General features: G+C 39.8%; 2 protein-coding genes and 1 long non-coding RNA gene across 3 annotated transcripts in view; 2 read left to right on the top strand and 1 right to left on the bottom strand.

The window, feature by feature from the left end:
* Nucleotides 1-88: 88 nt before the first annotated feature.
* Nucleotides 89-8,682, top strand: prkg1l (protein kinase cGMP-dependent 1, like). Its single transcript, XM_022199897.2, has 20 exons — nucleotides 89-510; nucleotides 1,409-1,601; nucleotides 1,696-1,819; nucleotides 2,021-2,187; nucleotides 2,771-2,884; nucleotides 4,765-4,870; nucleotides 5,118-5,181; nucleotides 5,461-5,538; nucleotides 5,727-5,821; nucleotides 6,006-6,071; nucleotides 6,197-6,274; nucleotides 6,371-6,467; nucleotides 6,572-6,711; nucleotides 6,800-6,889; nucleotides 7,054-7,195; nucleotides 7,290-7,453; nucleotides 7,534-7,656; nucleotides 7,936-7,998; nucleotides 8,091-8,157; nucleotides 8,266-8,682. Exons 2-20 carry the CDS (start codon nucleotides 1,412-1,414, stop codon nucleotides 8,347-8,349), a joined length of 2,052 nt encoding a protein of 683 aa, XP_022055589.1. The 5' UTR covers nucleotides 89-510; nucleotides 1,409-1,411; the 3' UTR covers nucleotides 8,350-8,682.
* LOC110955066 (uncharacterized) lies at nucleotides 3,022-4,757 on the bottom strand. Its single transcript, XR_002595970.2, has 3 exons — nucleotides 4,605-4,757; nucleotides 3,641-3,735; nucleotides 3,022-3,416 (listed from the first exon to the last, which is right to left on the bottom strand). It is a non-coding gene; the product is annotated as an uncharacterized LOC110955066 (long non-coding RNA).
* A 1,765-nt stretch (nucleotides 8,683-10,447) lies between the features above and the next one.
* Nucleotides 10,448-26,277, top strand: part of acsl2 (acyl-CoA synthetase long chain family member 2) — a 30,885-nt gene continuing 15,055 nt past the window's right edge. The window contains exon 1 of the mRNA XM_022199904.2: nucleotides 10,448-10,572. The gene's annotated coding sequence lies outside the window, so the exon portion shown is untranslated. The remainder of the gene's footprint in view (nucleotides 10,573-26,277) is intronic.

Below are 26,277 nucleotides of genomic sequence, written 5' to 3'. Positions count from 1 at the left end.
CTTGAGTTATATTAAATACATCTCAGCAGCAGTAACAATGAGCGTTAAGGTCACTGAAAATTAACCGTCTCCACAAAATTTCCAATTTAGACTACAAACTATCACCACCAGGAGAGCCTGTGTGTCTCCTGTGTACAGGAACAGAGATGATGAATCCACCTGTGATCGATGCGCACAGCCAGCCTTTCATCTCGTTCACATGTTCATTAGGGAGTAAAATGATTAATGTTCAGTGCTCAGTTTGCCGGATGCCCATTTATGCCCCGGAGGAACTCAGAAAATACCCTAAGGACCCTGTGACCCAGTTGGGATCCAGTCCATGCATTTCTCATTACGCCCTCCCGGTTCGGTCTCCGCTGTGTCGGTCATGTGATTGCCTTCTGCCGGTGCCCAGCCCTGTCCAGCCCCGAGCGACAAAGCAGCGTCCTCCAGTCGGACAGCCACAGAGAAGAGCTGCACCTGTCGGATGGAGCGGCTGCTGCCAAACCAGGACACACTTATCCAGGACAAGTAAGTGAGACAGACTCCCACCACGCCTGCGTGTGGTAAGTGATCTTTGTGCGTGGTGTGAAATGTGAAATCCCGCCTGGCGTTATAATTATTACCATCATTTTTTCTCCTATTCTGTACACAGCATCATCTATGGTGACAAACAGTCTAATAGAGACACAACATCCTTCAGCAGCAGAGGCTTTTATCACTGCGTAGGACATGAGACACGCCTGAGGAAATATCTATTTTATTTCAAATTCTGTTTCTGTTGGGATTTTTGTGTGGGATTGAGTTTAGAACAATTTTTTTTAATAATCATAGCACTTCTGCTTTCTGCTCCTGTGTTTTTCTCGCAGCTTTGTTTGGTGTCCTTGGTTTATTTTTTTCATTAAGATGTTGGGAGAAAAAGACAAATAGAGAAATAAACAGACTAATGCACATCTACTGAATGCTTTACCATGGAAAGCAAATAATAGGAGCTATTTCAAGCTCGTAGATAGATTTACAGTCTTATTTTTTATTGCATGAAAAACTGTCATTGAACTAGAGTTAATATGTTTTTATTCGGCCTGCTGAAAATATCTATCTATCTATCTATCTATCTATCTATCTATCTATCTATCTATCTATCTATCTATCTATCTATCTATCTATCTATCTATCTATCTATAGCTGCATAACAAGCAATTATGCAATATATATTGAGGATGAGGATGTTGTTTGCCTGTTTGTGTTGTTAATATAATTAATATTGATATAAGTAATCATAGGAAAACATTCAGAGATGCCAAGCTGGGAAATGAGCCTTAATGCAATTTGAATTAGACAGAAATCGTCCATTCAGTGTAGTTGCACCCACTCTGTATGTTTGTGTGCGTGGAGGAGGAGATACATCTGACTGTTGTGTCACCTGCAGGTAATGGGTACACTTAGAGACCTCCAATTTGCCCTGCAATTGAAGATTGAGGAGCTTCGCCAGCGGGACACACTGATAGACGAGTTAGAGTTAGAGTTGGACACAAAGGATGAACTGATTCGGAGACTGCAGGAGGAACTGGATCGCTACCGAACAACCATCTCCCTCCCAGGACCATCTGCAGCCGGTGCAGGTGGGCGGCAGACACATTTGTCGTATTTTTAAGCACCTGCAGGTAGCACAAGCCTCAAACCTGACTTCAACTTGTGACCTTTTTGTCCCTGCAGCTTGCTCAGCTGTGACTGAGGATGACCAGACAGCGAAAAGGATGACGGTCATCTCTGAACCCTTCAGTCTGGACCCGGTGACTCTCGCCATGGTTTCACACAGAAGCTGTGATAAAAGCCAGGAGTAAGAGCACACAGTGTTCCCTTGGTTTCCACTTGCTTTAACTGAAAAAACTAACTAACCCTCGAATATTTCAGTCTCCCTGTCTGCTTTCCACATGACTCATAATCAACACATATTTATAACACTATAGCCTGTGACACTGCTTTCAAGGTGTTTAATAAGTTGTCCTTTAATGTTACATCAGTGTTCCTACCTTCACAGGTCTCAGAGGCTGATTCAGGCAGCATTTCTGAAAAATGACTTGTTGAAGAACCTTGATGAAGGAGAAATCAGAGCGATCATAGCCTGTATGTACCGCAGCACCATCAATCAAGGCTGCTACGTCGTTCAGGAGGGGACCGTCGGGGCTCAGGCTTATGTTTTAGAAGGTAAATCATTTTCTCCTAACAACTGCTGACATTAATCATCCTTGAGAGGATTTATTAATATTTCCGCACGATGACAGGTGCTTAAGAGAAGCCTGGTGAAATTACTTGTTTTATCATATCTTTATTTTTCAATTTCCCTGCTGCTTCCTCCCAATTTGATGTGATAATCTGCTCTTGAGCACCATAATGTGATAATTGCAAGTTTGAGCAAGAATAGAGGAGCCACTTGGGGGAATGACAAGTGACCTACATTGATGTTTTGTGCTGAAACGTCAACTTGAACCTGCAGAAAGGGGAGAAAAGAGGTTCCTCGTTGCCCTGGTTGCAGAGTTCATCAGTGCTCAATTGTGCTGAAGAATCTTGGCTGTATTTGTAACGTGGCCGCTAATGGAGAGTGGCTGCTCTCTGTTCTCTTTGTCAGCGACGAGATGATTGCATATCCGTTGTTTGTGCAGTACAACTGAGACGGTCTGGGGTTCTTGACAGCCTCTTTACATTATCTGGCACAAAATCAGATGCATATCACTCCTCTGTGTATTATGCCCATGCTGTATTTCTTCACTGAGTGTATGTTTATTAACAGAAGGGAGGCTGGATATGACAAAAGACGGATTGAAGCTGCTCACAGTTGAGCCAGAAGACATGTTCGGAGAGCTGGCACTCCTCTACAGTTGCACCCACACCTACTCTGTCTCAGGTATTACTGCATTGTGTTGGCCTCTTGGTTTCATAATGGCAAGCTGGAGCACTGGTGGACTTTCTTGTGTGATTAATTTGGTGGGGATATAAATAATTCTTATTTAGGAGAATATCACAAGCGGGCGGATTCCTGGCAGTGGTCTTAGATGGAAGACGGCTGTTGAATTTAAAATCAGAGACATTTTCAGATCTTAGACAACGCTGCAGCTTCAAATGGTTTTTCTCAGAGATGAGGGGAATTTAAAACATTTTTCTACAACACGGTGGACAATAAGTTTCCACACATAGGAAAAATAAACATTTTATGTTGAACAATCATTTTTATTTATATAATGTACTCTATATGATTACAATTGTTTCGAAAACACAATAACACGTGTTTTCCACTGTTGATGAACTAGCATTAGCACAGTTGAAGTTATGCTTGTGATGGTGTTGGTGATACATTCCTTGAGATGATTTATGTCTCCTATCTTCATCTGATACACCATGGCCCCCAAAGACACCGTCAAATGCATCTTCTAGGGTATCTGAAACATAAAAAATATATATATTATACATTTTCCTATGTATGGAAACTTATGGCCCTCCCTGTATTACTGCATAACCCAGCTGCCCGAGTACCATGTCTTCTCCCTGCAATCTATCATACATTAGCTGAAATTTCGCCAAACATTTACAAATAACATTTTGTGAAACCATGTGAATTCAGCGACCGACCTGTCACATACACATCTGTAGCGTAAACATTTACCTTAGATGACAGAAAGCGTGCTATAATGTAAGTCTAGCATCTGATCGCAGAGTCCCGTGGGGAAACATCCTCAGCCATCGCCGCGTGCATCTGACCTGGTTTCACAAATAAATGGGATGTGGAAATAGCTAGGATTAGTTTAAATTGAAAAATCAGGCTATTTGCCGTGTTTGGTCAGTAAGCATCCCATTCCCTTTTTATCCTGCTTTCTTTATCTTCCCACCAGTCAGCCTTTCCAATTTACTGTTCTATACTATTTGTCTGTTCTCCAGTAACAATGCTCAGCTCTTGCTGGCAGACTGCTGTCCTTTGTTCCATGTCCATTTCTGTCAGCCCTTCCTTTGGATCTGCTAGGGCCCACTGCGTTTATCTCCTTCCTGACCTGAAATTACTTTATTTTTTTTCCCCCCGGTGTGGCCATCTGAGACCATCAATAAGGCCTTTGCTTGTATAGTCTCTTTCATTGTGAAAGTTATAAAGGAGAAGTTGAAAAGGGGCATCATCATCAGGTGCTGAAGTTCAGCGTGAAAAATGATATAGAGAAAATGTCAGAAAATGTCTTCCTTTGAGACCAGTGTTTTACTTTTCAGAAATATCTAGTGCAGCAGACAGAAATACAAGCCAAACTGTGTATCATATGGCGCTAAAGTGGAAACCTATGGGGTTTATCCAAATAGTGGAAGTGAGATATCAGGGCTGCACCATATTATCAGATGTTGGGTCTAATTAGACTGTCTAGACGGACATTTACTTGCATTTGCAGGAAGCTTCTGTGAACCAATCAATAAGGGTCATTATTAATTTACAACACCCTCTTTCAAGCTCTATTATAAAAAAAGGGTAATGTGGTCAAGGAAATTAGATTAGATTTCTATTAAATGTCCTCGCTAAGAAAAACAAGCCCCCCCACCATTTCTGTTTATCCTACAAGGTAAACATTTCCAATTCAATTTGGTCTGCTTACCCTTTGAGCTGTAGCCGATGTTGAATTGCACATCCACATCCATCACAGAAAACATGTCTGAGAGAAAATTTTTGAGATTCTTGAAAGCGTTTCCACTTGAGCTCCAGTGTCACTGACACAACCTTTATCGTTTCCTCCGCCTCTGTCTTTTGATCCGCAGCACAAACGGACAGCAAGCTGTGGGTTATTGACCGCAAGAGCTACCAGACCGTACTTATGCAATGTGGTCTCAACCGCCTTTCTCATTCCGTGGAGTTGCTTAGCAGGTGAACACCACACCGATACACTTGATTTGCCACGGGGCGGCCAGTGAAAGCTGCTTTGTATTCTAGGAATATCACAGGGGTCATTTGTTTGTCAGTCACCGTAATGCTTCATTTAGGCCTCTAGCTCTGAGCACAATATCAACACGATGTTTCTGAATATGCTCACGCACCCACAAACTGTGGAAAATCTCTTTTCAAACCAGCAATTGTGGGTATCTGAGTCTGTCTTCTTTGTACCTGTGTGCAGCCTTCCCTTCCTGCAGTCGTTGCCAGAGGATGTCATCATGAGAATGTCTGATCTCATGGAGGAGGTACAGATTAACACCGAGCACAATACTGTATAACCGTCTCTCAGCCTTCAAACAGAATCCAGCCAGTGGATTATATATGCAGACGGAGCGATGTTTTCTGCATTTTCTATTTTCAAGCTTCTTTGTGTGGTATCTTTGTAACAAAAACAGGTGCAACAAAAGTTTTAGAGCTACTCTTTCTTTGTTTCGAAAGCTGATTATTGTCTTCCAATATTTACATTCTACTTTTTAAATTATTTTCCAATGTTTGCTCCACCATCTGCCATCTGTCTTCCACAGACGCATTACTCTAACGGTGACTACATCATTCGACAGGGAGCCACAGGAGACACGTTTTATATCATTAGCAAAGGCCAGGTAAAGTTTTATGCTCTCTGTCTGCTGCACGGATGAAATGAGGCTTTCAGTGAAAAAGGTTTAGACTGTGGAGGACGAAATGTCACAGCAGCTTTAGAAATGACTTTATGATGATGATAATTAACTTTTTTGCACTGCTCGTCATCATTGCCTCCTTTTCATTTCCTCTGTCTTTTGGATTTTGCCAGGTGAAAATGACAGAAAAGAAGTCTGGGGAGGAGGAGCAGATAGTCCTGTCTAAGCTCTCTGAGAGGCAGTGGTTTGGAGAAAAAGCTCTTTGGGGGTACAAAGGAAATAATACAGTTTTAGTGGATGCTGTAGAGGAAATTATATAATTTGTTGAGCAGCTTTTATGAAAACAGCCCTTGAAAAATAGCATTAAAAGTTGTAATATGCCTCAGGATGACTGTCAATATTTTATGCGTTGACAAGCGTAATTTTTACATGAAGCTCTCTTGACTCTGTAGAGAGGACATTCGGACTGTGAACGTGATAGCCACTGGGGATGTTGCATGTCTGGTAATAGACAGAGAGTAAGTGGAGGTTTTGTGAACTGAAAATGTGACTGATTCTGTCGCAACACTTTCCTCCAATGTGGTCAGAAATTGACGTGCTTCTTCAGAAATCTGGTGACTTTTCGCTTCATTCTGCGTTTCAGGAGCTTCAAAGACATAATCGACGGGTTGGTGTTTGACTGCCGCCAAGAGGTTCAGCAAAACACTGAATCCAAAGTCGAGTGAGGAGCATCAAAACACACACAAAACGGTTTCTATTTGCAGCTATAGAAAAACAATCAAATACCAGCTCATCCATGTATTTTTCTTGAGTGCAGATCAGACATGGATCCCGCCCTCCTGCCATCTTCCACCTTAAGAGATTTTCAGATTATTTGCACTTTGGGAGTTGGGGAGTTTGGTCACGTAGACCTGGTAAGAGCTGATCGTAAGGAAGCTCACAAACAATGACACAGGCTGCTGCTTCATTTAAATTCCATGTTTCTGTAATGTAATATATTGATTTGTTGCCTTGTCAGGTGCAGCTGAAGAGCAACGCCAAGTGTCTTTTTGCCATGAAGGTCCTTCGGAAGAAGCTGATCCTCAACAATAGTCAGCGAGAGCACATACTGAGAGAAGGTCGCATCCTAATGGAGGCCAATTGTCCCTTCATAGTCAGGTGTTTGTCCTTCTCCTTAAGATTGTCTAGGTGATGTGCGTCAATGATGGAAAAATCTAACACGCTTTCTTGTTTTTATCAATTACAGGCTACATAAAACCTTTAGAGATGCTGAGAATGTATATGTTTTGACAGAAGCTTGTCTTGGTGGGGATTTATCTAGTCTACTCAAAGAAAAGTAAGTGTGCAAATTGATGTTTCAGGCACATTTTTTCCATCATACAGAGAAAATATCACTGTTTTTAGCCATGCCACAGTGACATTTGAAGAACACGGTCTGATGCGTCGACAACATTTTCTGTGCTATAAGGCTTCAATCAGTGCTTCTCCATTATGTTGCAGAGGGTTTTTGAACGAATGCAGCACAAGGTTTTACACAGCTTGCGTTGTGGAGGCTTTGACCTTTCTTCACCGTCAGAGTGTCGTCTACAGAGACATCAAGCCTGAAAATGTCATTCTAGATGAGCACGGTTACGCCAAACTGGTAGTACAGCAGCTTACAAGCTCAAGTCTACATTTTTATCCAGTGAATTTTACAAGAGGTGACTGTAAATGAGCTGATGTCTGCCTGTCGTTAGATCGGCTCCAGGTGTCTGAAGAGGGTCGAGGTGGGGAAGAAAACCTGGACGTTCTGCGGCACGCTGGGCTACATCCCCCCTGAGATCATCTTGAACAAAGGCCACAGTATTTCTGCAGACTTCTGGTCGCTGGGTGTTTTTGTGTTTGAACTTCTGAGTGGTGGGTAAGTGTTGCCGCTTTTAAAGCTCCTTTCTCCTGCTGTAGATGGAATTTATCTTGATGGGCTCCTATCTTCCTCTCCAGGCTCCCATTCAGCGGCTCTGATCCGATGAAGATTCTCGCTGCGAGCATCCGTGGCATCGATCAGATCGACTTCCCAAAAACTATCAGCAAAAGTGCCTCCAGTCTCATAAAGAAACTGTGCAGGTGCAAATATAATCCACTTAACACACTGGAACACAATGTGACAGTTTTATCCTTTAGTGCTTTTTCACACATAAAAACAGCCGCCTACCTTTTGTGGATATTTTTTCATTTTTTCCTTCCTCCAGCCTCCCCAGAAATAGCAGATAAGAGGAAATTAGGAAACAGCACAGGTGCATTGGCCACTAGCTGGGCTGTATTGCCGCCTCTTGAAGGAGAGAATCTGATTATTAATTCATAGCTTATTTATTGGTGTGTTCTTTTTCACTTTCCATCACCAAGGAGCAATCCCTCAGAGAGACTGGGCAGCCAGAGAAATGGGGCCAAGGACATTCAGAAGCACAAGTAAGATGACAGATTTATCACACCGGAGAAATATTGTAGGTTCAGGCTTCCTATTCAGGTTTTATAGGTTACGATATTTTGTCTTTCTTCAGGTGGTTTGAAGGTTTCAACTGGGACGGACTTTGTAAAAGAACGTTAAATCCTCCAGTTATCCCCAAAGTAAGACGTGTTCGGTCTGGCTGCTGTTTTTCAGGATGACTCTTGTTGAAATAAATAGATCTGCTTCACATGTTGGACTATTTTTTTCTTTTTATTCCTGTCTTTCAGGTTAAACATCCTCTGGAAAGCAGCACATGTGCTCTTTACCCTGAGGACTCAGTGGAGCTGTGCACAAACTGGGACGAATTCTGATGAATTTCTGTGAACTGGAGGAAAAAAAAAACCGACAGCACTTCATCACTTTCAGGACTTCTTCATGAATGATTCACTGCCTTCAGTCTTACTGCCATCGAGAATTAATTATATTTTCTAAAAAATAATATTTTCCACTGTATCAGTAACTGCAGATGTTGTTTGATAAATGAACCATGCTGCCTACTGTGTTAACCTCAGACTGATTTTTGTTTTTCTTTTTGTTTTATAGTGTGAAATCTTTATAGCTTTACAAACACAAGATATGAGTTGTGTGGTATCACTGCAGCAGAATGTAACTCGGTAAATAAATAAAGGCTGCATCACACCGTGTCTGTGGTTCCATTTAAATCTATTTTCTCCCTTTTGTGGTGCCATGCAATGACTCTGTCCCTGTCTCCCTGAAATACATGAATGTAGCTGAGAAGCGACATCAGTCTTGCATGAAAATGTCAAGAAAGAAGAAAACGGTTTGAATTTAGCTTCAAAATAAAGCCAAAAAAACCCAGTCATATCCTCCTGAGAGCAGAGGGAAAAAGTATCTTTCAATTTTACGGTTTTTGTGATTTCCTGAATTTTTGGAGCTAAAACAGCTCACAATTTAGATTTTACAGCATGTTCACTGTAGTGGACAAAAAAGAAATCCCCAAAAACTGTGACACTTTAAAATCAAAATTGGCTGACAAGAAACAAGAATGTGAATCCATTTTCTAATGAAACTAAGAATCTAAATTAAACTGAGCATGAACATAAACTCTCAGTCAGGAGGCCTGCATTTTGCTGCAGATTCCATTTTGTTTCAGGAAGAAAATAAAGTTCCCTAAATCCCACCCAATCACATGAGGTACCATTGGAAAGGCCAGGATGTGCTCTATAGAGACTCAGTAGGGTAGCTCAAATAAGATAAGATAAAGGCATTATGGAGGATCTTTTTTTTTGTTGTTGTTTAATTTGTCTGATTCACATAAAATGAATATACTGACCTTTAGTGGACTTGTATGCATGGTTTCTAAAAAAAAATAAAAAAATTTAAAAAATAACTGTGGACATGGCAGGACCTGAAAAACATCAGCCAATCATTGCGCTCGGACCGAGGCGTTTGGTTTGCTCCCTTTCCTGTCAATCAAAAATCTTCTGGCTCAGGCCTAGTTACGTAGATTACGTACGCCTTGGACTTACGTGTTTTGTGTATGTGTTGCTTTGGTATAGCTTCGTACTTAGCTGGCGACTTGTTTTGCTCATCTTTTTTTGCATAATAGCAGATAAAGATCCAGGGGGACCCAGCCGTAAAAGACAACTTCACGAGTCCTACGCAAGTTTCTGGAGGGGGGCGTTTCTTCGTAAATGTTAAGAGGGGGAGGTTGTATGTGCGCATGCTACGTTCAAAGTCGTAGGAAATTAAATCTCCTCTAATGCCTTTAAGGTAGACTTTATTCATCCTGATGAGTGAAAAGATCTGGCTCAAGAACAAATGTACAGTACAGAGGACATAAATGAATGGGCTCGATCTCGGGAGATCAGCTAGTAAATTAAACTTTGCATTTTGATTGTTTCTTAAATTTTTATATTTTCCAGTGTCCTGATTTTCAGTTCAGTTTGTTCAACATGTGGCAGGAAGTAATCACAGGGCAAACTTTTCTTTCACATCCAATTGTCTTATTTCTTCTTTTAAGATATACTGCCAAAACTTAACATAGATGAAAAAATAATTGAAGAGTTTATTTGCAAAAACAGATAACTCCATTTTTATAATTTTTCAGAAAACGTTTTGTTTTATTGTTTACTTGAGATAATATCAATCAAACTGAAGTTGAGTGGATTTGACTCAGTAGAAAATACATGACAAAATAGAGAAAAAATTATTATTGTTATTGTTATTATTATTATTAGCTCAAGTAAACAATAAAAATAAGCTTCCTGAAAATTTATGAAAATTGAGTTATCTGTTTTTGCAACAAAAAAAAACTCTTCAACTGAATAAAGATCACTATGTATTTTTTATTTGTGGATGATCTGTCTGGATGAACTTTTTAAATATATCGAACCTAACGGAAATGAGCATGTTGCTTTCCACTGTGTCTTATTTTGAAAGCTGAGACCAGAGCGGAAGTTGTTCTGTGTCTCTTCTAACTTGACGTATGGACAGACTCCGATGGATCTGCAGCAGAAGAAGTAACGTTGGAGCGCAGTAACGGACAGTTTGGAGCTCTGCGTTTCACTCAGGTAAGTTTCATTTGGTTTCTCTTTCTTTAATGGTTTGTTTTCGGTGGTTTCAGCTCGATTAAGAAACGCAGTTAAACTGAGGAGGTTCTGATTCTGAGGTAATCATAAGAAAAGTTTGGCTGCAGCCCGCCGACTGCACGCTGCTGAGCTGAGAGTCTGACTGCAGACAAATCAACGTGTTAACACTGTTGAGTGCAATATGAATGGATTCAGTGGATTTAAAAGCTGCAGTGATGAGACAAAAGCTCACAAGCGAAAAAATATATGCTTGCTTCCTATAGTTTAGTGCAATTTAGTTTATGTAAAGTTATGTTACGTGAAAACCAATTTAGTGCTGCGTTCAGGGGCGTGCTTTGATCGATTAAACGTGTATTTTGGGGTACTTTTGCACGTCTTAAAGTTGCACTATACTGTTAAAGTTTACTTACAGCAGAAGAAAGACAGACGTATCACAAGGATAATTTAGAAAAAAATATTCAAACTGTAGTTGAAGGCAGCTCACATTGAACTTATAGTGAATTACCAATAGCTGATATTGGGGAAAATGAAAAGCATTTGCTGTAAATATGCTGTCACTGCATTTTAACATAATACAATGCAGTTATTTTAGCTGGAATTAAAGGAAAAAAATACTTTAGTATATTTTCTGAATGCATTGAATTTTCTGCTCTAAAAAAACTTGCTTCTTTTAATTAGCAATTACTTAAACATAACTTACTGCTTGAAGAGTTGTACTTTAGATAATTAAATATATGTAATTTGAATTTGTAGGGGGTTTTTTTGCATTTCATTGCTATGAAAATAGGATAATATGTTATTCCCATTAATGTCAAGTATTAAATTAATTGCCATCTATTGTGATAACCAATTAATTTTTCTGAGCAGTTTTTTCAAGACAGAAAATGTCAAAATCCTCTCTGATTCCAGCTTCTTAAATAAAATAATGAATAAAATAATCTTGGGTTTCTGAACTCCTGTATGACAGTGTACTGGATATCTTTGTGTTGTGGACCAAACAAGACATTTGAGGATGTAATCGTGAGCTTTGGGAAACACTGATCGACAATTTGCACCATTTTCAGAGACAAATAAATAATTGAGAAAATAATTGGCTGAGATTAATGTAATCATTAGTTATCATCTTATCTTATTTTGAAAGTATGTCTCACAGTTAGCCTATCATATATATATATATATATATATATGTCACACCTTCTTACAAAGTATAGTTCTTTACATTTAAAAGTTCTTAAATGATCTATTTTCAAAACAACTAAGGCCTGCACAAAAGTAAGTCAACAAACTCATTATTTATTTTCATTATTTTATTGGGTAATTGTTTTACTTAACATTTAGCAAGGATAAGTCAAACACATCGAACCTTAAAGCTGCTGTCCGGAGTTTCCGTTTGTTTTCAATTTATGTATCATTTTTTAACAAAGCTTAAATGTGTTAGTCTAGTTCGATACTATAATATAAAGTTAGTATAACGCGATATGAAAATTTATTCCTGAGCTCCGCCTTCCTCTCATAGACCCCCATGTTATTCCAAAAAGCGCCGGTTGCTGCCGACCAATCAAGTTCGAGCTTCCGCTTTGTCATGCTGTCAATCAACGGTTACGCGCACAGCAAGCAAGCCCATGCAGAGGTGGGCGAGCTACGCACTACGCAACCGCGCGCACATTTGTTTTGCTTGTGGAGGAGAGAGCATCAGGGATCAGCAACTTCCAGAAAAGTTACCAATCCCACGGCTTGTCAGGCCAAGAGACTGCAGGACGTTTTTTTGGCTCGGGGTGCTCGCGTCGCTCCCCGACCACGGCCTCCATAGCCCGCCTGACGGCTTCGTTTAGATGCCCGACCTCTGGAGGAAGATGTTGGGGCGTCTGGGACATACTCTTCGTCAGAGGAGTCATGCAATTCTGAACTCTAGAGAGAAATAAATAAACAATGTAACACATATACACGCGTAAATGCACTAAGTTTGATAAACAACTTCATCGAGAGGGATACACGAGTGTAATCACATATTGAAACTTTACTCGTTCGTCCAAGCAGATTCATGTTATTTTGGTATTAGGACAAGTTAGACTCAATACAGAATTCTAACGTAATTCCTTTATTATTTACTAAATGTACTAAATGTAGAAGAGGGGAAAACAGCAAAACAGGCGAGATGCTGCAGCACTCCGGGCACTTCTCTCATGTACTGCGCGCGTGCACAAATACAGGGGCGAAATCAGAGGGAGGGACCAACAGTGTTTTGGGAGACGCTGCGATTCAAACTCCGGACAGCAGCTTTAATTTACAGAAAACAATATTCACACTATATTAATGCCACAGTACATTTTATGTTTGTCCCAAAAACCTTGTAAACATTAGTTAATGACTCCAAATGTATTGTTCATTGTTTCACTGAAATTTATCCCAAGAATGTGTACATTTTTTCATTTTCCACCAATAAAAACTTGGCAACCTTCTGAATAATATAAAGAAACTGGTGAAAAACTCTTTCTGCACAGCATTGTTGGTGTTGATGAATGTGGCGGTCGGCACAGCTCACCTGAGAGCATCTTAGTGGATTTTTAATTTTTTCTCATACATAAAAAATCCAACAAAGGAGTTCTTTCAGTGCTCTGTTAGCTCATTGTTGCATTTTTTTCATATGGAGGCTCTAATCTCAGACTCGGTGTAGTGAACATTGCCTGAATGAATGACAGTCACACATTTATTCCATCACTTCTATTTTGTCAGGACAAAATTATAACTCCCTTTTCTGTTAAATATAGATGGACTTGGAGCTGCTGTGAGCAGGAGTCAGCTACATGATTTATATATATTTAATGTAATCAAGATTAGGTGATCTTTCTGACATAAAGAGGCGCAAAGTAGCTCAGAAGAACCATCTTGCAATGTTAAAGAAACTGATCTAAGTCTGTGATAGCATAAAATGATCCGCCTCCCTACCAAATCCCATGAAATTCCACCTGGTAGGTTTGTAGAATCGTGCTGAAAGCAGAATGACATTGAAAAGATGACCTCAGCTGATACTCTCAACCTTGACCTCCAAACAAATCTCTTTGGGTGTCTTCTTTTTGTACAAAGAAAGCAGAAATATATTCATGAGAAATCTTCACCCCCAGAAGATAATGCTTGCAAATACTGTACACTTGATCTTTTTTTTCTTTCTAGATTGTTTCCTCAATGGAGAATGTGAATAACCTCAACACCCATAAAACAAAGCCTATTATTGTTACCATTGAAAGCACTGAAATGCCTGCCTACTGGAGCATGATTTTTTTAACTAACTGTGTTCACACATGCAGACAAAAGTACAGCAGAATGCAGGGAAATCTGACCACATTATTGGACAAATAATAAACTACTGCCACAAGAGTTTAATTTACAGTCTTTCTAATCGGACACCAACACATTTGAAATGTAAGATATAAGGGCATTAAATGTGATTCTACCTTTACTGTAAAACTTTCTGCCATTTGAGGAATACTGAAGCAACTACTTCTCATCCTGAAGTGACACTGAGTTACACAACTCTGCCAAGCAAAGATATCAGTGAGAACATTTACCACGAAATGTGTTGGCGGCGTTATGAGCGCATTTGACGAGAAAGTCCTCTAATCTGGATGCTGACTCATGGCAAAATCTTAGAGGTAAGACAAGCAATTTGTCAATAATTTTATTGCCAAGATAGAAGAGCACATAATGTGTAAACACAAATATTTCACTTGGAACCGTGATGATAAATCTCCACTTGCCAGACATTTCAAAGCTTGTATTTATAATCCTACTGAAAATGCTTTCCAGGGAGATTCAGTTTGATGATACGCTTCAGCACCATTTACCATCAAGTATTGTTACTGTTTAGGGGTCAGTATATGTCATTAGTGACACCACTGAGCTTAATTATGTCGTAAAGCTCATTTTTAATTAGTTATAATGCAGTTTGCTTAAGAAGAATACCCAAATCATCATGTAGTCATAAAATCTCTGCTCCCTCTGCAGTGCAGGCATGAAGAAATATGGATTAGCACCAACAACATAGTCAGGATGGGAACACATATGATACTTAATAATACATTAATTTGACAGAGTGATGGTCCTTTGAAGTATTTTTGAGCATCGGACATTAGAGAGGTGAATGTTCAAAGGTACCTGAACTGGAGATGCTACAGTCACAGGATGTGGTGGTACAATTTAACGCTCCAGTGGCGCCTCGTTTAATACTAACAGCATCAACTTCTAAAGATGGCAGGCTGACGTGATAATTCAGTCTATCCCTTTATGTTTGGCAAGAGAAAAATGTAGGAGTTCTATAAATATATGTTTTCCTTCATGTGTTGTTGTGCACTGCTTTTCAGTGCCTATAAAGAGTGAGCACATTCATGAACTAGAAAAGCACTCAGAGTGCAGTAGTCTGCCAAGGCTGCTCAGCTGTTGTATCATTTCTGATGGATAAGTCCTGACAAGTCTGCAGCGGTGGATTTGTAGTAGGATTGCAATCATGTGATCGTGAGCAGGCAGCTGATGTAGTGTTCACTTGTTGTCATAGTTACAGTGACGCCGTGCTGCTAATTTGCAATGATGCAGAAATCTTTAACAAAGCCGTGGATCCAGACTATAAGCCACATCACTGCCAAAATCTAATCACTTGGTCCTTGTGTCATTTCTGACCTTCCCTGAAAATTTCATCCAAATCTCTAAGTACCTTTTTGAGTAATGTTGTGCACAGACAGACAGACAGAAGGACAAACATACGCTGACTGTCACATACCTCTGCTGCGTTCTTTGGTGGCGTAACAATGATTTATCAGTATATTTATGCAACAGCAAACATATTTGTAAAGCATACCCTCTTGCATGAGTCTGAATGTCCATCAGTCATCTTCCTCCGTATCATCATCTGTCCCATTTGGTAAGAATATTTTGTTACTCCACCAAGGAACACAGTGGAGTTATGTGACGATCAGCGTACGTAAATCCTTCCATCTGTGCACGACATTACTCAAAATCAGGCTAACGGATTTTGATGAAATCTTCAGGGAAGGTCAGAAATGACGCAAGGACCACCTGATTAGATTTTGACAGTGATGCAGCTTATAGTCTGGATCCATGGATTTGTTCAGGTTTTCCCATTGCGAGATAGCGGCATGGCGCCATTGTAACTATGACGACAAGGGAACACTATGTCACCTGCCTGCTGACGATCACATGATTGCAATCCTACGACAAATCCACCACTAAGGATTTATTGGAAATGATACAACGAACAATTGATTAAATTGTTTGGGTGTTTCTGAGTCCCATCAGTTCCCGCCTCCTGCTACATTTTTAGGTCAGGTGATTCGGTGTCCGTACATAAAGTACACATGCAAAACACACGACTGTTATCAGTACAAGGCCAACAGTCTTGGCGGAGTACTGCGCTCTCTGAGTGCTTTTCTTGTTGTTTGTCTTCCAGCAGTGCTGACCTGAACCATTTTTGACAATATTAATGTCATAGATGTGTTTATGTGCACATAAATGACAAATACTGATAAACAAGCTTCATAGTGTGGAAACTCTGTTTGATGTATTAAACCAAAAATGAGTTTCTAGGCAGCTACAATTTAACCTGTGTGTCTAACAGTAACAATAAGAAAAGATTAACTTCATCTATACAGCATGTTTCAAAAACAAAGTTAATATGCTAGATGATACAAAGTAAATAAGATACAAAACATAAAATATCACAAGATGAAATAAATAGATACAACAACAGTTAAGAATAAGCCGAAAGATAAAGGTGAATCTTAAGAGGAGAGTTATAGTGAGTTTATCTGCCTGGAGATGTTCGACAGCTGAGGGGCTCAAACAGCAAATGTTCGGTCACCTTTAGTGACAAGTAAAGACTTTAGAACTGTCAGTAGGATCCTGCTGGAGGATCTTAGGCAGCAGTAAGCCTCAGAGAGAGTCACAGATCACAGACACAGGCAGGAACCTGACCATTCAGCAGTAAGATCACAGAATCGGCTCTAAGACTCATCGGTAGCCTGCAAAGGGCAGCGAGGACTGGAGTGATATGTTCACTTCTGTTGGTGCTTGTTAAAAGTCTGGCAGCAGCATTTTAAAAATAACTGGAATCTTTGGATGTCTGATACCAGAGTAAAGTGCAGTAGTCAAGTCTGGAGGAGCACCAATGAAAGCATGGATGACTTTTTCTAAGTCTGCAGACTTAAAGGGAGGGATGGATGTTGGTTTGCTGCCCTTAGCTTGGCAAAGCAAGACTTAACAACTCTGGTCACCAGAGCATCAAAGGGAAAAATAAAGCAGAGATCGGAAACCTTTTTTTATGAACTTTCCTCGAAAAGAGACCCAGACTAGAGGAGAGATGTTCATGCTGCTGAAGCTGGAGGGGTGATTGTGATCTGTACAGATGTGGAGTCATTCAGCTGCAGGGATATCGTAGACATCCTGTTTTTAATTTCAGCAAAGCAGAGCATGAAAAGAGAGACATTTGTGTTACTGAGTGTCATCTGTATAGCAAGTGAAGTCACTGCTTACATATCATATGACTGTCATACAGGAATATAAATCACTTATTGTACTACATGGTTAGTTAGTTTAACAATACATAACATACATAAGATTTCACAGTGAATTCAAAGCACTTCCAGTGGATTTCAGTGTCAAACTGGAGTCTCTTTCTGATTCAGAAATTATCTGGAAAAAAAAACATACTCAGGTGACCCTAATAAAAACATTGACCCACTTTTCTGATGTATTAGATTCATTCATTCATTCATTCATAACACTTAGAGCTCTAAATAGACCGCCGAGCATGAGTGGTAAGAGCAAAAGTTATTTATCTGGTCATGAAATATCTGCATACATTTATAAAGCTTTAGTTTTGCTGTACAACTACATAAATGCTCAATAAAGTGCAAGCCACACTATTCACATTAAAATTGTAAGTAGTGGTTTGCATAAGACAGTTTTGCAACCATCATAAAACACATCAAATACACTTTAAAAAAAAATCAATGAACAAACTTTAGAAAAGCACATGCACAAAATATTAAGTGTGCTTAAAATGCAGCGTACATTTTAGTGACTCCTTTGAATTGCAACTTAAATTTTATTCAACATTCTCTTCAAACATTTACTGTCACACTTTTATTGTCTCAATACCTGCTGTTTAAAATATGCACTTAAAATATACTTAAAATATAATTGCACCCAAAAATGTGCCATCACCATGTTGCAATATTGGCAAAACTGTCGCTAAAAATTTATTTTAGTAGCAGAAAATTTCCACTTATTTTTATTTCTTGATTTTTCCACCTAATATGATTTTACCTTAACCTGAACTCCACTTCATTCCTTCCACCAGCCATCTGTCTCCCATGACTTCTGTCTGGACCTTACTCGAACTCTAACCATTTTTATCTGCTGATTCTTGTCCACTGGGCCTAAATGTAGCTTCAACTTATCCATGTCTGAGTTTATCCGATTGTGCTGTTCGTAGAATTATGTTATGGCTCAGGAGGAAATGAAATTTTATAGATGTTTTTTGCAGTTTGCTTCCAAATTCTTTTTCAAAGAGGCTAGGGTGTGCTTGTATGTTGCTGTGAATTTAAACATAGAGCTGTGGCATTTTGACTGTGGTCTAAGCTGAGGGTATATATGGTTGGAGAGAGTTTCAACTATAGGTTTTTAAGACATTCTTTAGTCAGACCACTCTCATGTCTGTGTCATCATCTTCTTCCTGCTTTGGCTTTTGTTTTTTCCTGAGAGCGTACCCTTCCTTACTTGCATGTCTACATATTCTGAGGCATGCAGCATGTTTGGAGTTGCCGCAGGGCAGGATGCCATCTCTCTGACATCCCCTGCATGTGTTTGACAGCTATAGAGTACAGTATGTACAGTGTGCAGGCAGGATTCACAGAAACACACTGATTCAGAGGCGACCTGTGATGCCGGTGCCTGGGAAGCCAAAAGCGGGTTGCCGTTGCATAGTGATGTTTGAACCTGGCGCTGCTTAGTCACTCGAAACTGAAAACACAACGCTTGCAAAACAAATGGAACATTGTTTGTGAAGATCCTGATCGGTTTCAAGTGAATTTGAGATCCTGGGAGACCCACAGCCGCCTCGTAGCGAGTGGAGGTGTTCTCTGTGTGCAGGATGTGTGGTCTCTCTGCTTTTATTCTTCACGTCTCTTCCCCTCGACAAGAAAAACTTCATTGTGACCAAGTGTGTGTGTCTGTGTTCTTCACGCTTCATTTGGGAATCACAGCCAGAAAACACCCGTGTGTTTCATTCTTTCTCTTTTGCTCATTTCCCCTCTCTGCCCGGCCGGCCTCACGTGTCCCTCTTGCAACTCTCTCTTCATCTCCCCTCCATCGGACCACTCACTCCTCTGGGCACATGGAGTGTGTGCAGAGTTCACTGCTGCTGCTGCTGCTGCTGCTGCTGCTGGTGGTACTAAATGCTGTGGCCTCCATCTACCCCATAAAAACCTCCCTCTCCCTCTTTCTGTCACCTCTTGTAGTTTTCTGGGTCAGAGAAAAACATTCCCCAGTATTGCTCCCATCACTACAGAAGCCCTGTGAGCTACTGTAGCTACTTTTTTCTCACAGTTTCCATGAGGAAAAATACTTTATTCAACCTCCAGTGTACAAATTGCATATTTTAAGTTTCATTTAACCACATTTATAAGGAAAGGCTTCAATAACCTTTGGTCACTTAACCCTCCTGTTGTCTTCATTAACGGGCACAAAAAAATATTGTTTTCTCGTCTGAAAAAATTTCAGCCAAAAAAAATTAAGCAAATTTATGAAAATTTGCAAAGCCTTCAGTAAGACAATTCCAATAACTCCTTAAAAATTTCCCTTAAAATTTGTCTGTTAAAAATCCCCCAAATTTGGCAAGAAAATTCTTGTAAATATTATCAAAAAATGAGTAAAAATTTTCAATAAATCCTAAAAATGTCTAAAGTGATTACAGATATATCAGTTATTCTTCTAATTTTCATTCAGAAAAAAAATCAACTACAATCCAGTGAATTTTGCTGGATTTTGGTAGATTTTTTTTCCCTGAATGTTCTTAAAGAAATCTTATATTTTACATTTCTTTTTTTGTACCAAAAAATGTGCAAAAAATTTCCCATAAATGTTGAAAATGTGGAAATTTTCACAGTGAAATTGTGTTTTTTTCCCCAACATTTTCAAACTTTAAACAGGTCGATTTGACCTACAGGACAACTCAAGGGTTAAAGTAGATCTGTATGATCAGCCTTTTTCTGTCTGTTAAAAGAAGACAATTTTCGCATATATGAGTTAAAAGTGGCCTTGACTGCTTTATTGTGCTCCGAGGTTTCACCACTAACTGTATAAAATAGTTTGTAACAGACAGCGTTTTTTAAAAAAAGAGCAGAATTCAAGTCCCTGCATGGGTGCCTTTTTTTATTTGTTTTTATAAGCATGCTTCACCTGACTGTGTTGATGAATTTGACTAAACACATTCCTTAATACTGAAATTTTACTTCCTACCACACCAGAAATGTGCCAAAAAGTAATGATGAAGCCAGTGTTCCTGGGAAAAAAAATAATCCCAAGAGTATCAACTGTCAGATTCTCCATTTATGCTCCAAATTTACCAGACAAGGCAATTTCTTTACTGAATTACGAACATTTTAAGTTTAGTTTTCTTGTCGTTTTTCAGACAAAAATATGATGACAAGTGAGTTTTTCAGCATATTTGGAGTAAAAATAATTTGATCCTCTATGAAAAGAATGATATTCTCACATTACATATATGAAAATAATTCATATTTGAATAAACAAAAATAAGATAAGTAACATAATAAAAAAAGTGAAAGCACATCTTCAGATCAATAAAAATAGAATGATTAGACCATCTTTAGGGAGCATCAGGTGGAACATCTCTTATTTAAACTCTCTAACATCTGCTCTGGTGTTCTCTTTGCTACTGAAGTGTGTGGTGTCATTATGCCGAGGTCTAAAGAACTCTCTAATGCCTTCAGAAAATAAAAACTGTGGATGAGTCTGGCTGTGGGTTTAAAACAATCTCAAAATGATTTGAAAAGAATCATTCCAACGATAGGAAAATCATTTACAAGTGGAGGAGTTTTCAAATAACTGGCAATTTGTCCAGGCCTCCAGCAGTTTCAGCTCAAACAGACTCTTCAGTGTAATATGAAGTCTCCATGAACTCTCCGAACTGCAACTACTATCAGAAAGAAATCTGCTCTAAATGGGAGGCGTCCAAAAAGAACATTAAAGCAAAACCACAGTTTACCAGTAAACATATTGGTGAAGAGCAGGCCTTTTGGAATATTGTGCTCTGGGCTGACAAATCAAAGATAGAATTGTTTGACCTCAATCACAGAAGAGATGTTCAGTGAGAACGACGATGGCTTCTCAGGAGGAGAACAACTGTGAAGCACGGTGCTGGAACCGTCATTGTTTGAGTTGTTTCACCGCCTCGGGGATGTAACAGTTTGCAGTTTTTGCATCAACTGCAAGTTCTCTATATTATCAAAGAGTGCTTGAAGATAAAAAGAAGTGATGAAAGCAGACTTTTTAATAGAACAATGACCCTAAGCCCACTACCAAATCCACTAAGGAAGAAATGGAGGGCTTCGGAGGTTACGGCACGGAGTCAAACGTGACTTTTAATCGAACTGTTGTGAGACGGCGAGAAAAGGTCTTTTATGATCTGCCCTTCCAGTAACCTGCTGCTGACCCTCACCACAGAGGTGACACCCACGGTCAGCTGTGCGTGCACATGTCTTTATGAAGGCAATGACAACCTCTTTTGTTGGTCTTCTTGCTTCTGTGCTTCCATCAAGGTCCACTGCTTCTCTGAAAGCTGTTTTGTTGTTGTTGCTGAGGAGGTGCGTCATCGGGAAAACTAATGATGCGGGGGACGCTGGATGATGAAGCACACAGCTGTGGAGAGGGATGGTGCTCGGTGTGGTGGTCTGGCATTTGATTTGGCCTCACCGTGGTCTGCTGCATCCAGGACAGTGCGGAGGATGGCGTCGAGGTTCATAATCAGGTGTCGTGGGGAGACCGTGTGGAAGCCGGAGCTCAAGTCAATTATGCGAGTGTGAATAAAATATTAATGATGTTTGTGGGCATGGTTTCCAGCCGTGCAGCTCAGGCCCTGGAGGTAGAACCCAGAATTGTGTCTGTTCCTGCTGCTTTGCGAGGGTTGACCCAGGAGTTGGTGTTCCTCACGTTTTCCGCTCTGACATGCAGAACCTGCTGGATTCACGGCCTTCGACATTTGCACATTTGTGTTCAATCTGTCAGCGGTGTTGCAAGTGTCTGTAATCTGCGATGGCTTGGAGCCCCTTCACCAGCCTCTGTGTCTGTCTGTTGTGAGCAAAGTGGCTGCCACACGATCGGTTCGTTCTTGCTGCTTTAAGGTCTGCCTTCTCACCGGATGTGGGTTGCCTGGAGATCATCAGTGAGTTTTAGTAACTTTAATCTCTCATTAGTAACCCTCGTGTTGTTCTGTGGGTCAAACTGACCCGTTTTAAAGCTTGAAAATGTGCAAGAAAACACATTTTCACAATGAAAATTTCCACATTTTAAACATTTTTGGGAATATTTTTTGGTGGGGAAAAAAGAAATGTAAAAAATAATATTTTCTTTAAGAACATTCAGAAAAAAAATCAACCAAAATCCAGCGAATTTCGCTGGATTTTGGTTGATTTTTTTCCTGAATGTTCTTAATGAAAATATTAGAGGTTTTACTGATATATATGTAATCACTTTAGATATTTTTAGGATTTCATTGGAAGATTTTTAGTAATTTTTTGAAAATATTTACAAGAATTGTCTTGCCAAATTTGGGGGATTTGATTTTTTTTCTATAAAACTTTTAAGGGAAACTTTTATTGAATTATTTGAATTTTCTCCCTGAATGTTTTGGAAATTTTCAGAAATTTGGGGGATTTTTTTGCTGAATTTTTAAAAAAAATTTTCAGATGAGGAAATATTTTTTGGTGCCCGTTACTGAAGACAACAGGAGGGTTAATGCTGCTCGTTCACTTGAGGTTCATTGCACTTTGTGGCAACCAAACGTAGAAGACAAGGAATGTCAGACAGTTACTATTTAATAAAGTTAGTATTGTTTCTTTGCCAGTTTTCCTCGAAACCAGTTTTTAGTTTCTGTTTGTCATGGACTGGCTGTGAGCAGCTCCCAGCTCCGTCTCTGCTTGTCAGCAGGAGTAAATGTGCACAGACATGCAGACTGCCTGAGGCTATCAGTTACAACCCTGCTGTCTCCCTGTGAACCTGCGCTCTGCTGTTTTATGGCGTCTTGTATGTGCTCCATAGTGGTTGATTTCCATTTTCACGCCATTTGCACCAAACACACTTTCAATCCACTTGTGCTTTTCAAAACATCTTCTACTTGCTGTCTGAAACTCGTCTCTGTCATGATTGCTCCGCTCTGGCTGCAGCTCTCCGAGTAAGAATTTAGGTGGAACTCGTAAAAACACTGAGGTTTTTCTCTCGCAGCAGGAATTGGTGCAGACTGAAGGTGCATTTGCTTTTCTTCAGGATATTTTCTCATGTGTTTGCCATTTCTTTTGTCTCATGTCTTCCAGAGAGTAAAGGCTGGGAGCACAATAGTCCTTGTCAGGGCCCTGACAATGGCCATAATGAATGGGAGTGAGAGGAGAGGGAGGGGAGGAGAGGGAGGCAGAAAAGGGGCTACAGGAAGCTCTCTTCACAGCAGACTGTCATTTTTTTGATGTCACATTTCATAAAGCCCTTTGTTTCCTATTTATTTACCTCGTAAAGGGACTCAAGGGGTCACCAGCTGCTTTTTTTCACCCCAGTAGGTGTAAAGTGGAAAACGAAGCGCTTTAGTTCCCATAAATTGATGCTTAGAGCAGATTATAAATCCTCCGAGGACAAGTGTGGCATCGCTTTTGCACATGCAGGGAAAGGAAGCAGCGCAGCATCGCGCCGGTTCAAGAGGAGGGAGGGGGTGAGACATCACTCCTTATTCCCTCTCCTATTGGGTGCTGGGGGAGAAAGTGGGTGAGAGGTTGAGGGGTGTTCGAGGAGGGGTGAGGAGAGATTCATTCGGAGAGGTGAATTCCTTTCCTGCTAAAAGATGAAGAGGTTTGCTGGAGGGGGTGAAGTTTTAGGGAGGAGTCTCGTCCTGTAGTTGATGTGTGAGTGAGTGAGTTTGTTTTGAGGCTACAGATCATTTCTCAAGCTGCCTCATCCCTCCCCGTTTCTCCCCGACTCATTCAGTTTTGATATGAACAATAAAGTCTCTGGCAGGGAATCACTAGGGGTGGACTTAGCTGGTCCGCCCCTCTCACCCCATCTCACCACCAGCCCCTACTGCTACTGTACTCACCCCAACTCTCTCTCCCTGTTGGATGAAAGAGGCATAACATGGCTGAGAGTAACCTCGGTGCCTGCTTCTGTTAAGCCAATCATTATTACTTCCTGGTGTCTCTCCGCTCCCCCCACCAGCCTTCCCTGTATGGAGCCCAAACCTTTTCTTCTCTTGTTTTCTGTCTGAGCGGTGCCAAGTCTGTGGCCCAGCGTGGCTCAGCCTTTTAACCAGTCTCTACAGGCAGGATTATACAGTTTCAGAAGCTGTGTTACGTCCACTTCCTTGTGTTGTTGCATTATATATTTAAGCTGCGCACCGAGAGATGTTTGACCCTCAGAATCCCCCCAAACCTGCCAGTGGGTTTGAAAAGCATGCTGTATTTTAAAGATCGCCAAAATAGCATCATCTGTGAGCCAGAAACTATTAAAAAAAACAGAGGAGAACGTGGATTTTTCACTCCCTGGCTTTCCTTATGACATGCTGTTCTGACAGGAGGAAGAGCCACATTTAAGCTTAACATTGTGATATTTTGTTAAAATCTCTATGTTGCATTTTTTTAAAAATTCTCAACAGATAAACCACTTGCTATGACAAAGCTGTGTGAGAAACTATTCAGGGACTTTTCGGCTGACGGAGCAGACTGGAGACGAGCATGGAAACAAATTGAAAATGTGATGTTGCACATTTTGGTGCCAGGTCTTCTTTTTCAATTTGACTTAAGTGATTTTTCGACTCATGGTGTCATTCTGCACAGAAGGCATTTTTTTGTGTTCCCTCTACTTCTAGTCATAGTTGAGAGATGCAGGACTTTATATTGTCATTCCATAGTGAAGAAAAATGTGGAAAAATGCCCAGAAACTGCTTGTGCTCAGGTGTGGGGAGATAGAGCCTTGGTGTGCTTCCTTATGGACAGCTGTGGACACCACCGATGCATATTTGTTCTTATTATACTACTTTCTACTCCACTTAAAGCAGGGATGTCAAATTCATTTTAGTTCAGGGCCCACATACAGACCAAATTGATGTGAAGTGGGGCAGACCAGTAAAATCAACAACTCCAAATCTTTCTCTTTCAGTGCAAAAAAAGTAAAATGTATTTAATGAACTATCTTCTTTAAAACATCATAAACAAACAGACATTTCTTGAGAAAAATAAATGCAATTTCAACAAAATTATGCCTCAGTTTATCACACATTATAAATTACACATCACAGTGTGCATACAAAGACACTAAACTTTTAGTCTTGCGTATTTCAAACTGAATGATGTAGTATTTCACTTTATTAGTGCCTTTATTGTGTGTTTCTAATTTTATTTACAGCACTATGTTTCAATCTGTGGTTCTTTAAAGTGCTATATAAATAAAGTTGGATTGGATTGGACTTTATAATGTCTTCTCTGTAATTTTCACCCTTTGTGGGCCGGATTGGACGCTCTGGCAGACCAGTTTTGCCCTGAATCCAACTTCTGATGATGAAATTGACATGACTTGCACCCAAGCAGACCCATGAATACTTGCAAATACAGAAATGATCAAAACTACCCTTAGAAAGAAGTGAGACTGTCTGGAAAAAAAAGACTATACCCCTGATTCTTGTCCATTGTGAGCCTGAATAAGTTATAGAAATGCAATTATAAATCATACGAGCTTTGTTTATTGTCCAGCATTGATCAAGTGGGATTCAAGTTTAATCTAAGGAACAGAAGGAATGCGTTTACAATTAAATAACTTGTAGTGAAATTAAGTCACACATGCCTTCCTTTTATTACACTTCTTGGTATTAGAGAAATCTTCATTTTTACAGACAATAGTAATGTTAAAGAGATATTCATAGTCAATAGCTGATCGACAGCAAATGAATAAGGTGTAGTTTTAATCAAGAGATTTGTGAAGAAAATGTGAGAGTTTGGTGTTTTGTTTCTTTAGTTTATGATCAATTGATCGCCTTGGGAATTTGGACTATTAGAGGAAGAAAACAAGCAGTTTGAAGATGCCGATTTAGGCTCTGGGCATTTTTATAATTATCTTGGCAACATTAAAACAGAATAAACAACTAATTGAAAAGAAGAACCAAGGGATAAGTCCTTACTAACAAAACACACAAAACCTAGACATAAAGTCACATCAAATATCAGATAAGCGTCAAATAATGCAAACACTACAGAAAAAATAACACAAAGGCTTTGTTTTTTCTTTAGCCTGCTACATGTTGATTGTTGTGGTGCTTCTTGCATTCTTTTTTTTTTTTTTTACATCGCAGCTCAGTTTAACTTTCATATAATTTTCTGCTCTTCCCTTCTCTTTCTCTTTCTTTAC

The sequence above is a fragment of the Acanthochromis polyacanthus genome, chromosome 7 (assembly GCF_021347895.1).
Source record: "Acanthochromis polyacanthus isolate Apoly-LR-REF ecotype Palm Island chromosome 7, KAUST_Apoly_ChrSc, whole genome shotgun sequence".
Lineage (NCBI taxonomy): Eukaryota > Metazoa > Chordata > Actinopteri > Pomacentridae > Acanthochromis > Acanthochromis polyacanthus.
Note: the sequence above shows the minus strand (reverse complement) of the source record. Positions and strands in the feature narration are given on the sequence as shown.

Bases quoted from the DNA above. Each gene is read 5' to 3' on its own strand.
- prkg1l (XM_022199897.2), top strand. From the start codon at position 1,412: ATGGGTACACTTAGAGACCTCCAATTTGCCCTGCAATTGAAGATTGAG. The intron at 1,820-2,020 runs GTAAGAGCACAC...CTACCTTCACAG, and splicing joins AGCTGTGATAAAAGCCAGGA to GTCTCAGAGGCTGATTCAGG. The intron at 6,275-6,370 runs GTGAGGAGCATC...TCTTGAGTGCAG, and splicing joins AACACTGAATCCAAAGTCGA to ATCAGACATGGATCCCGCCC.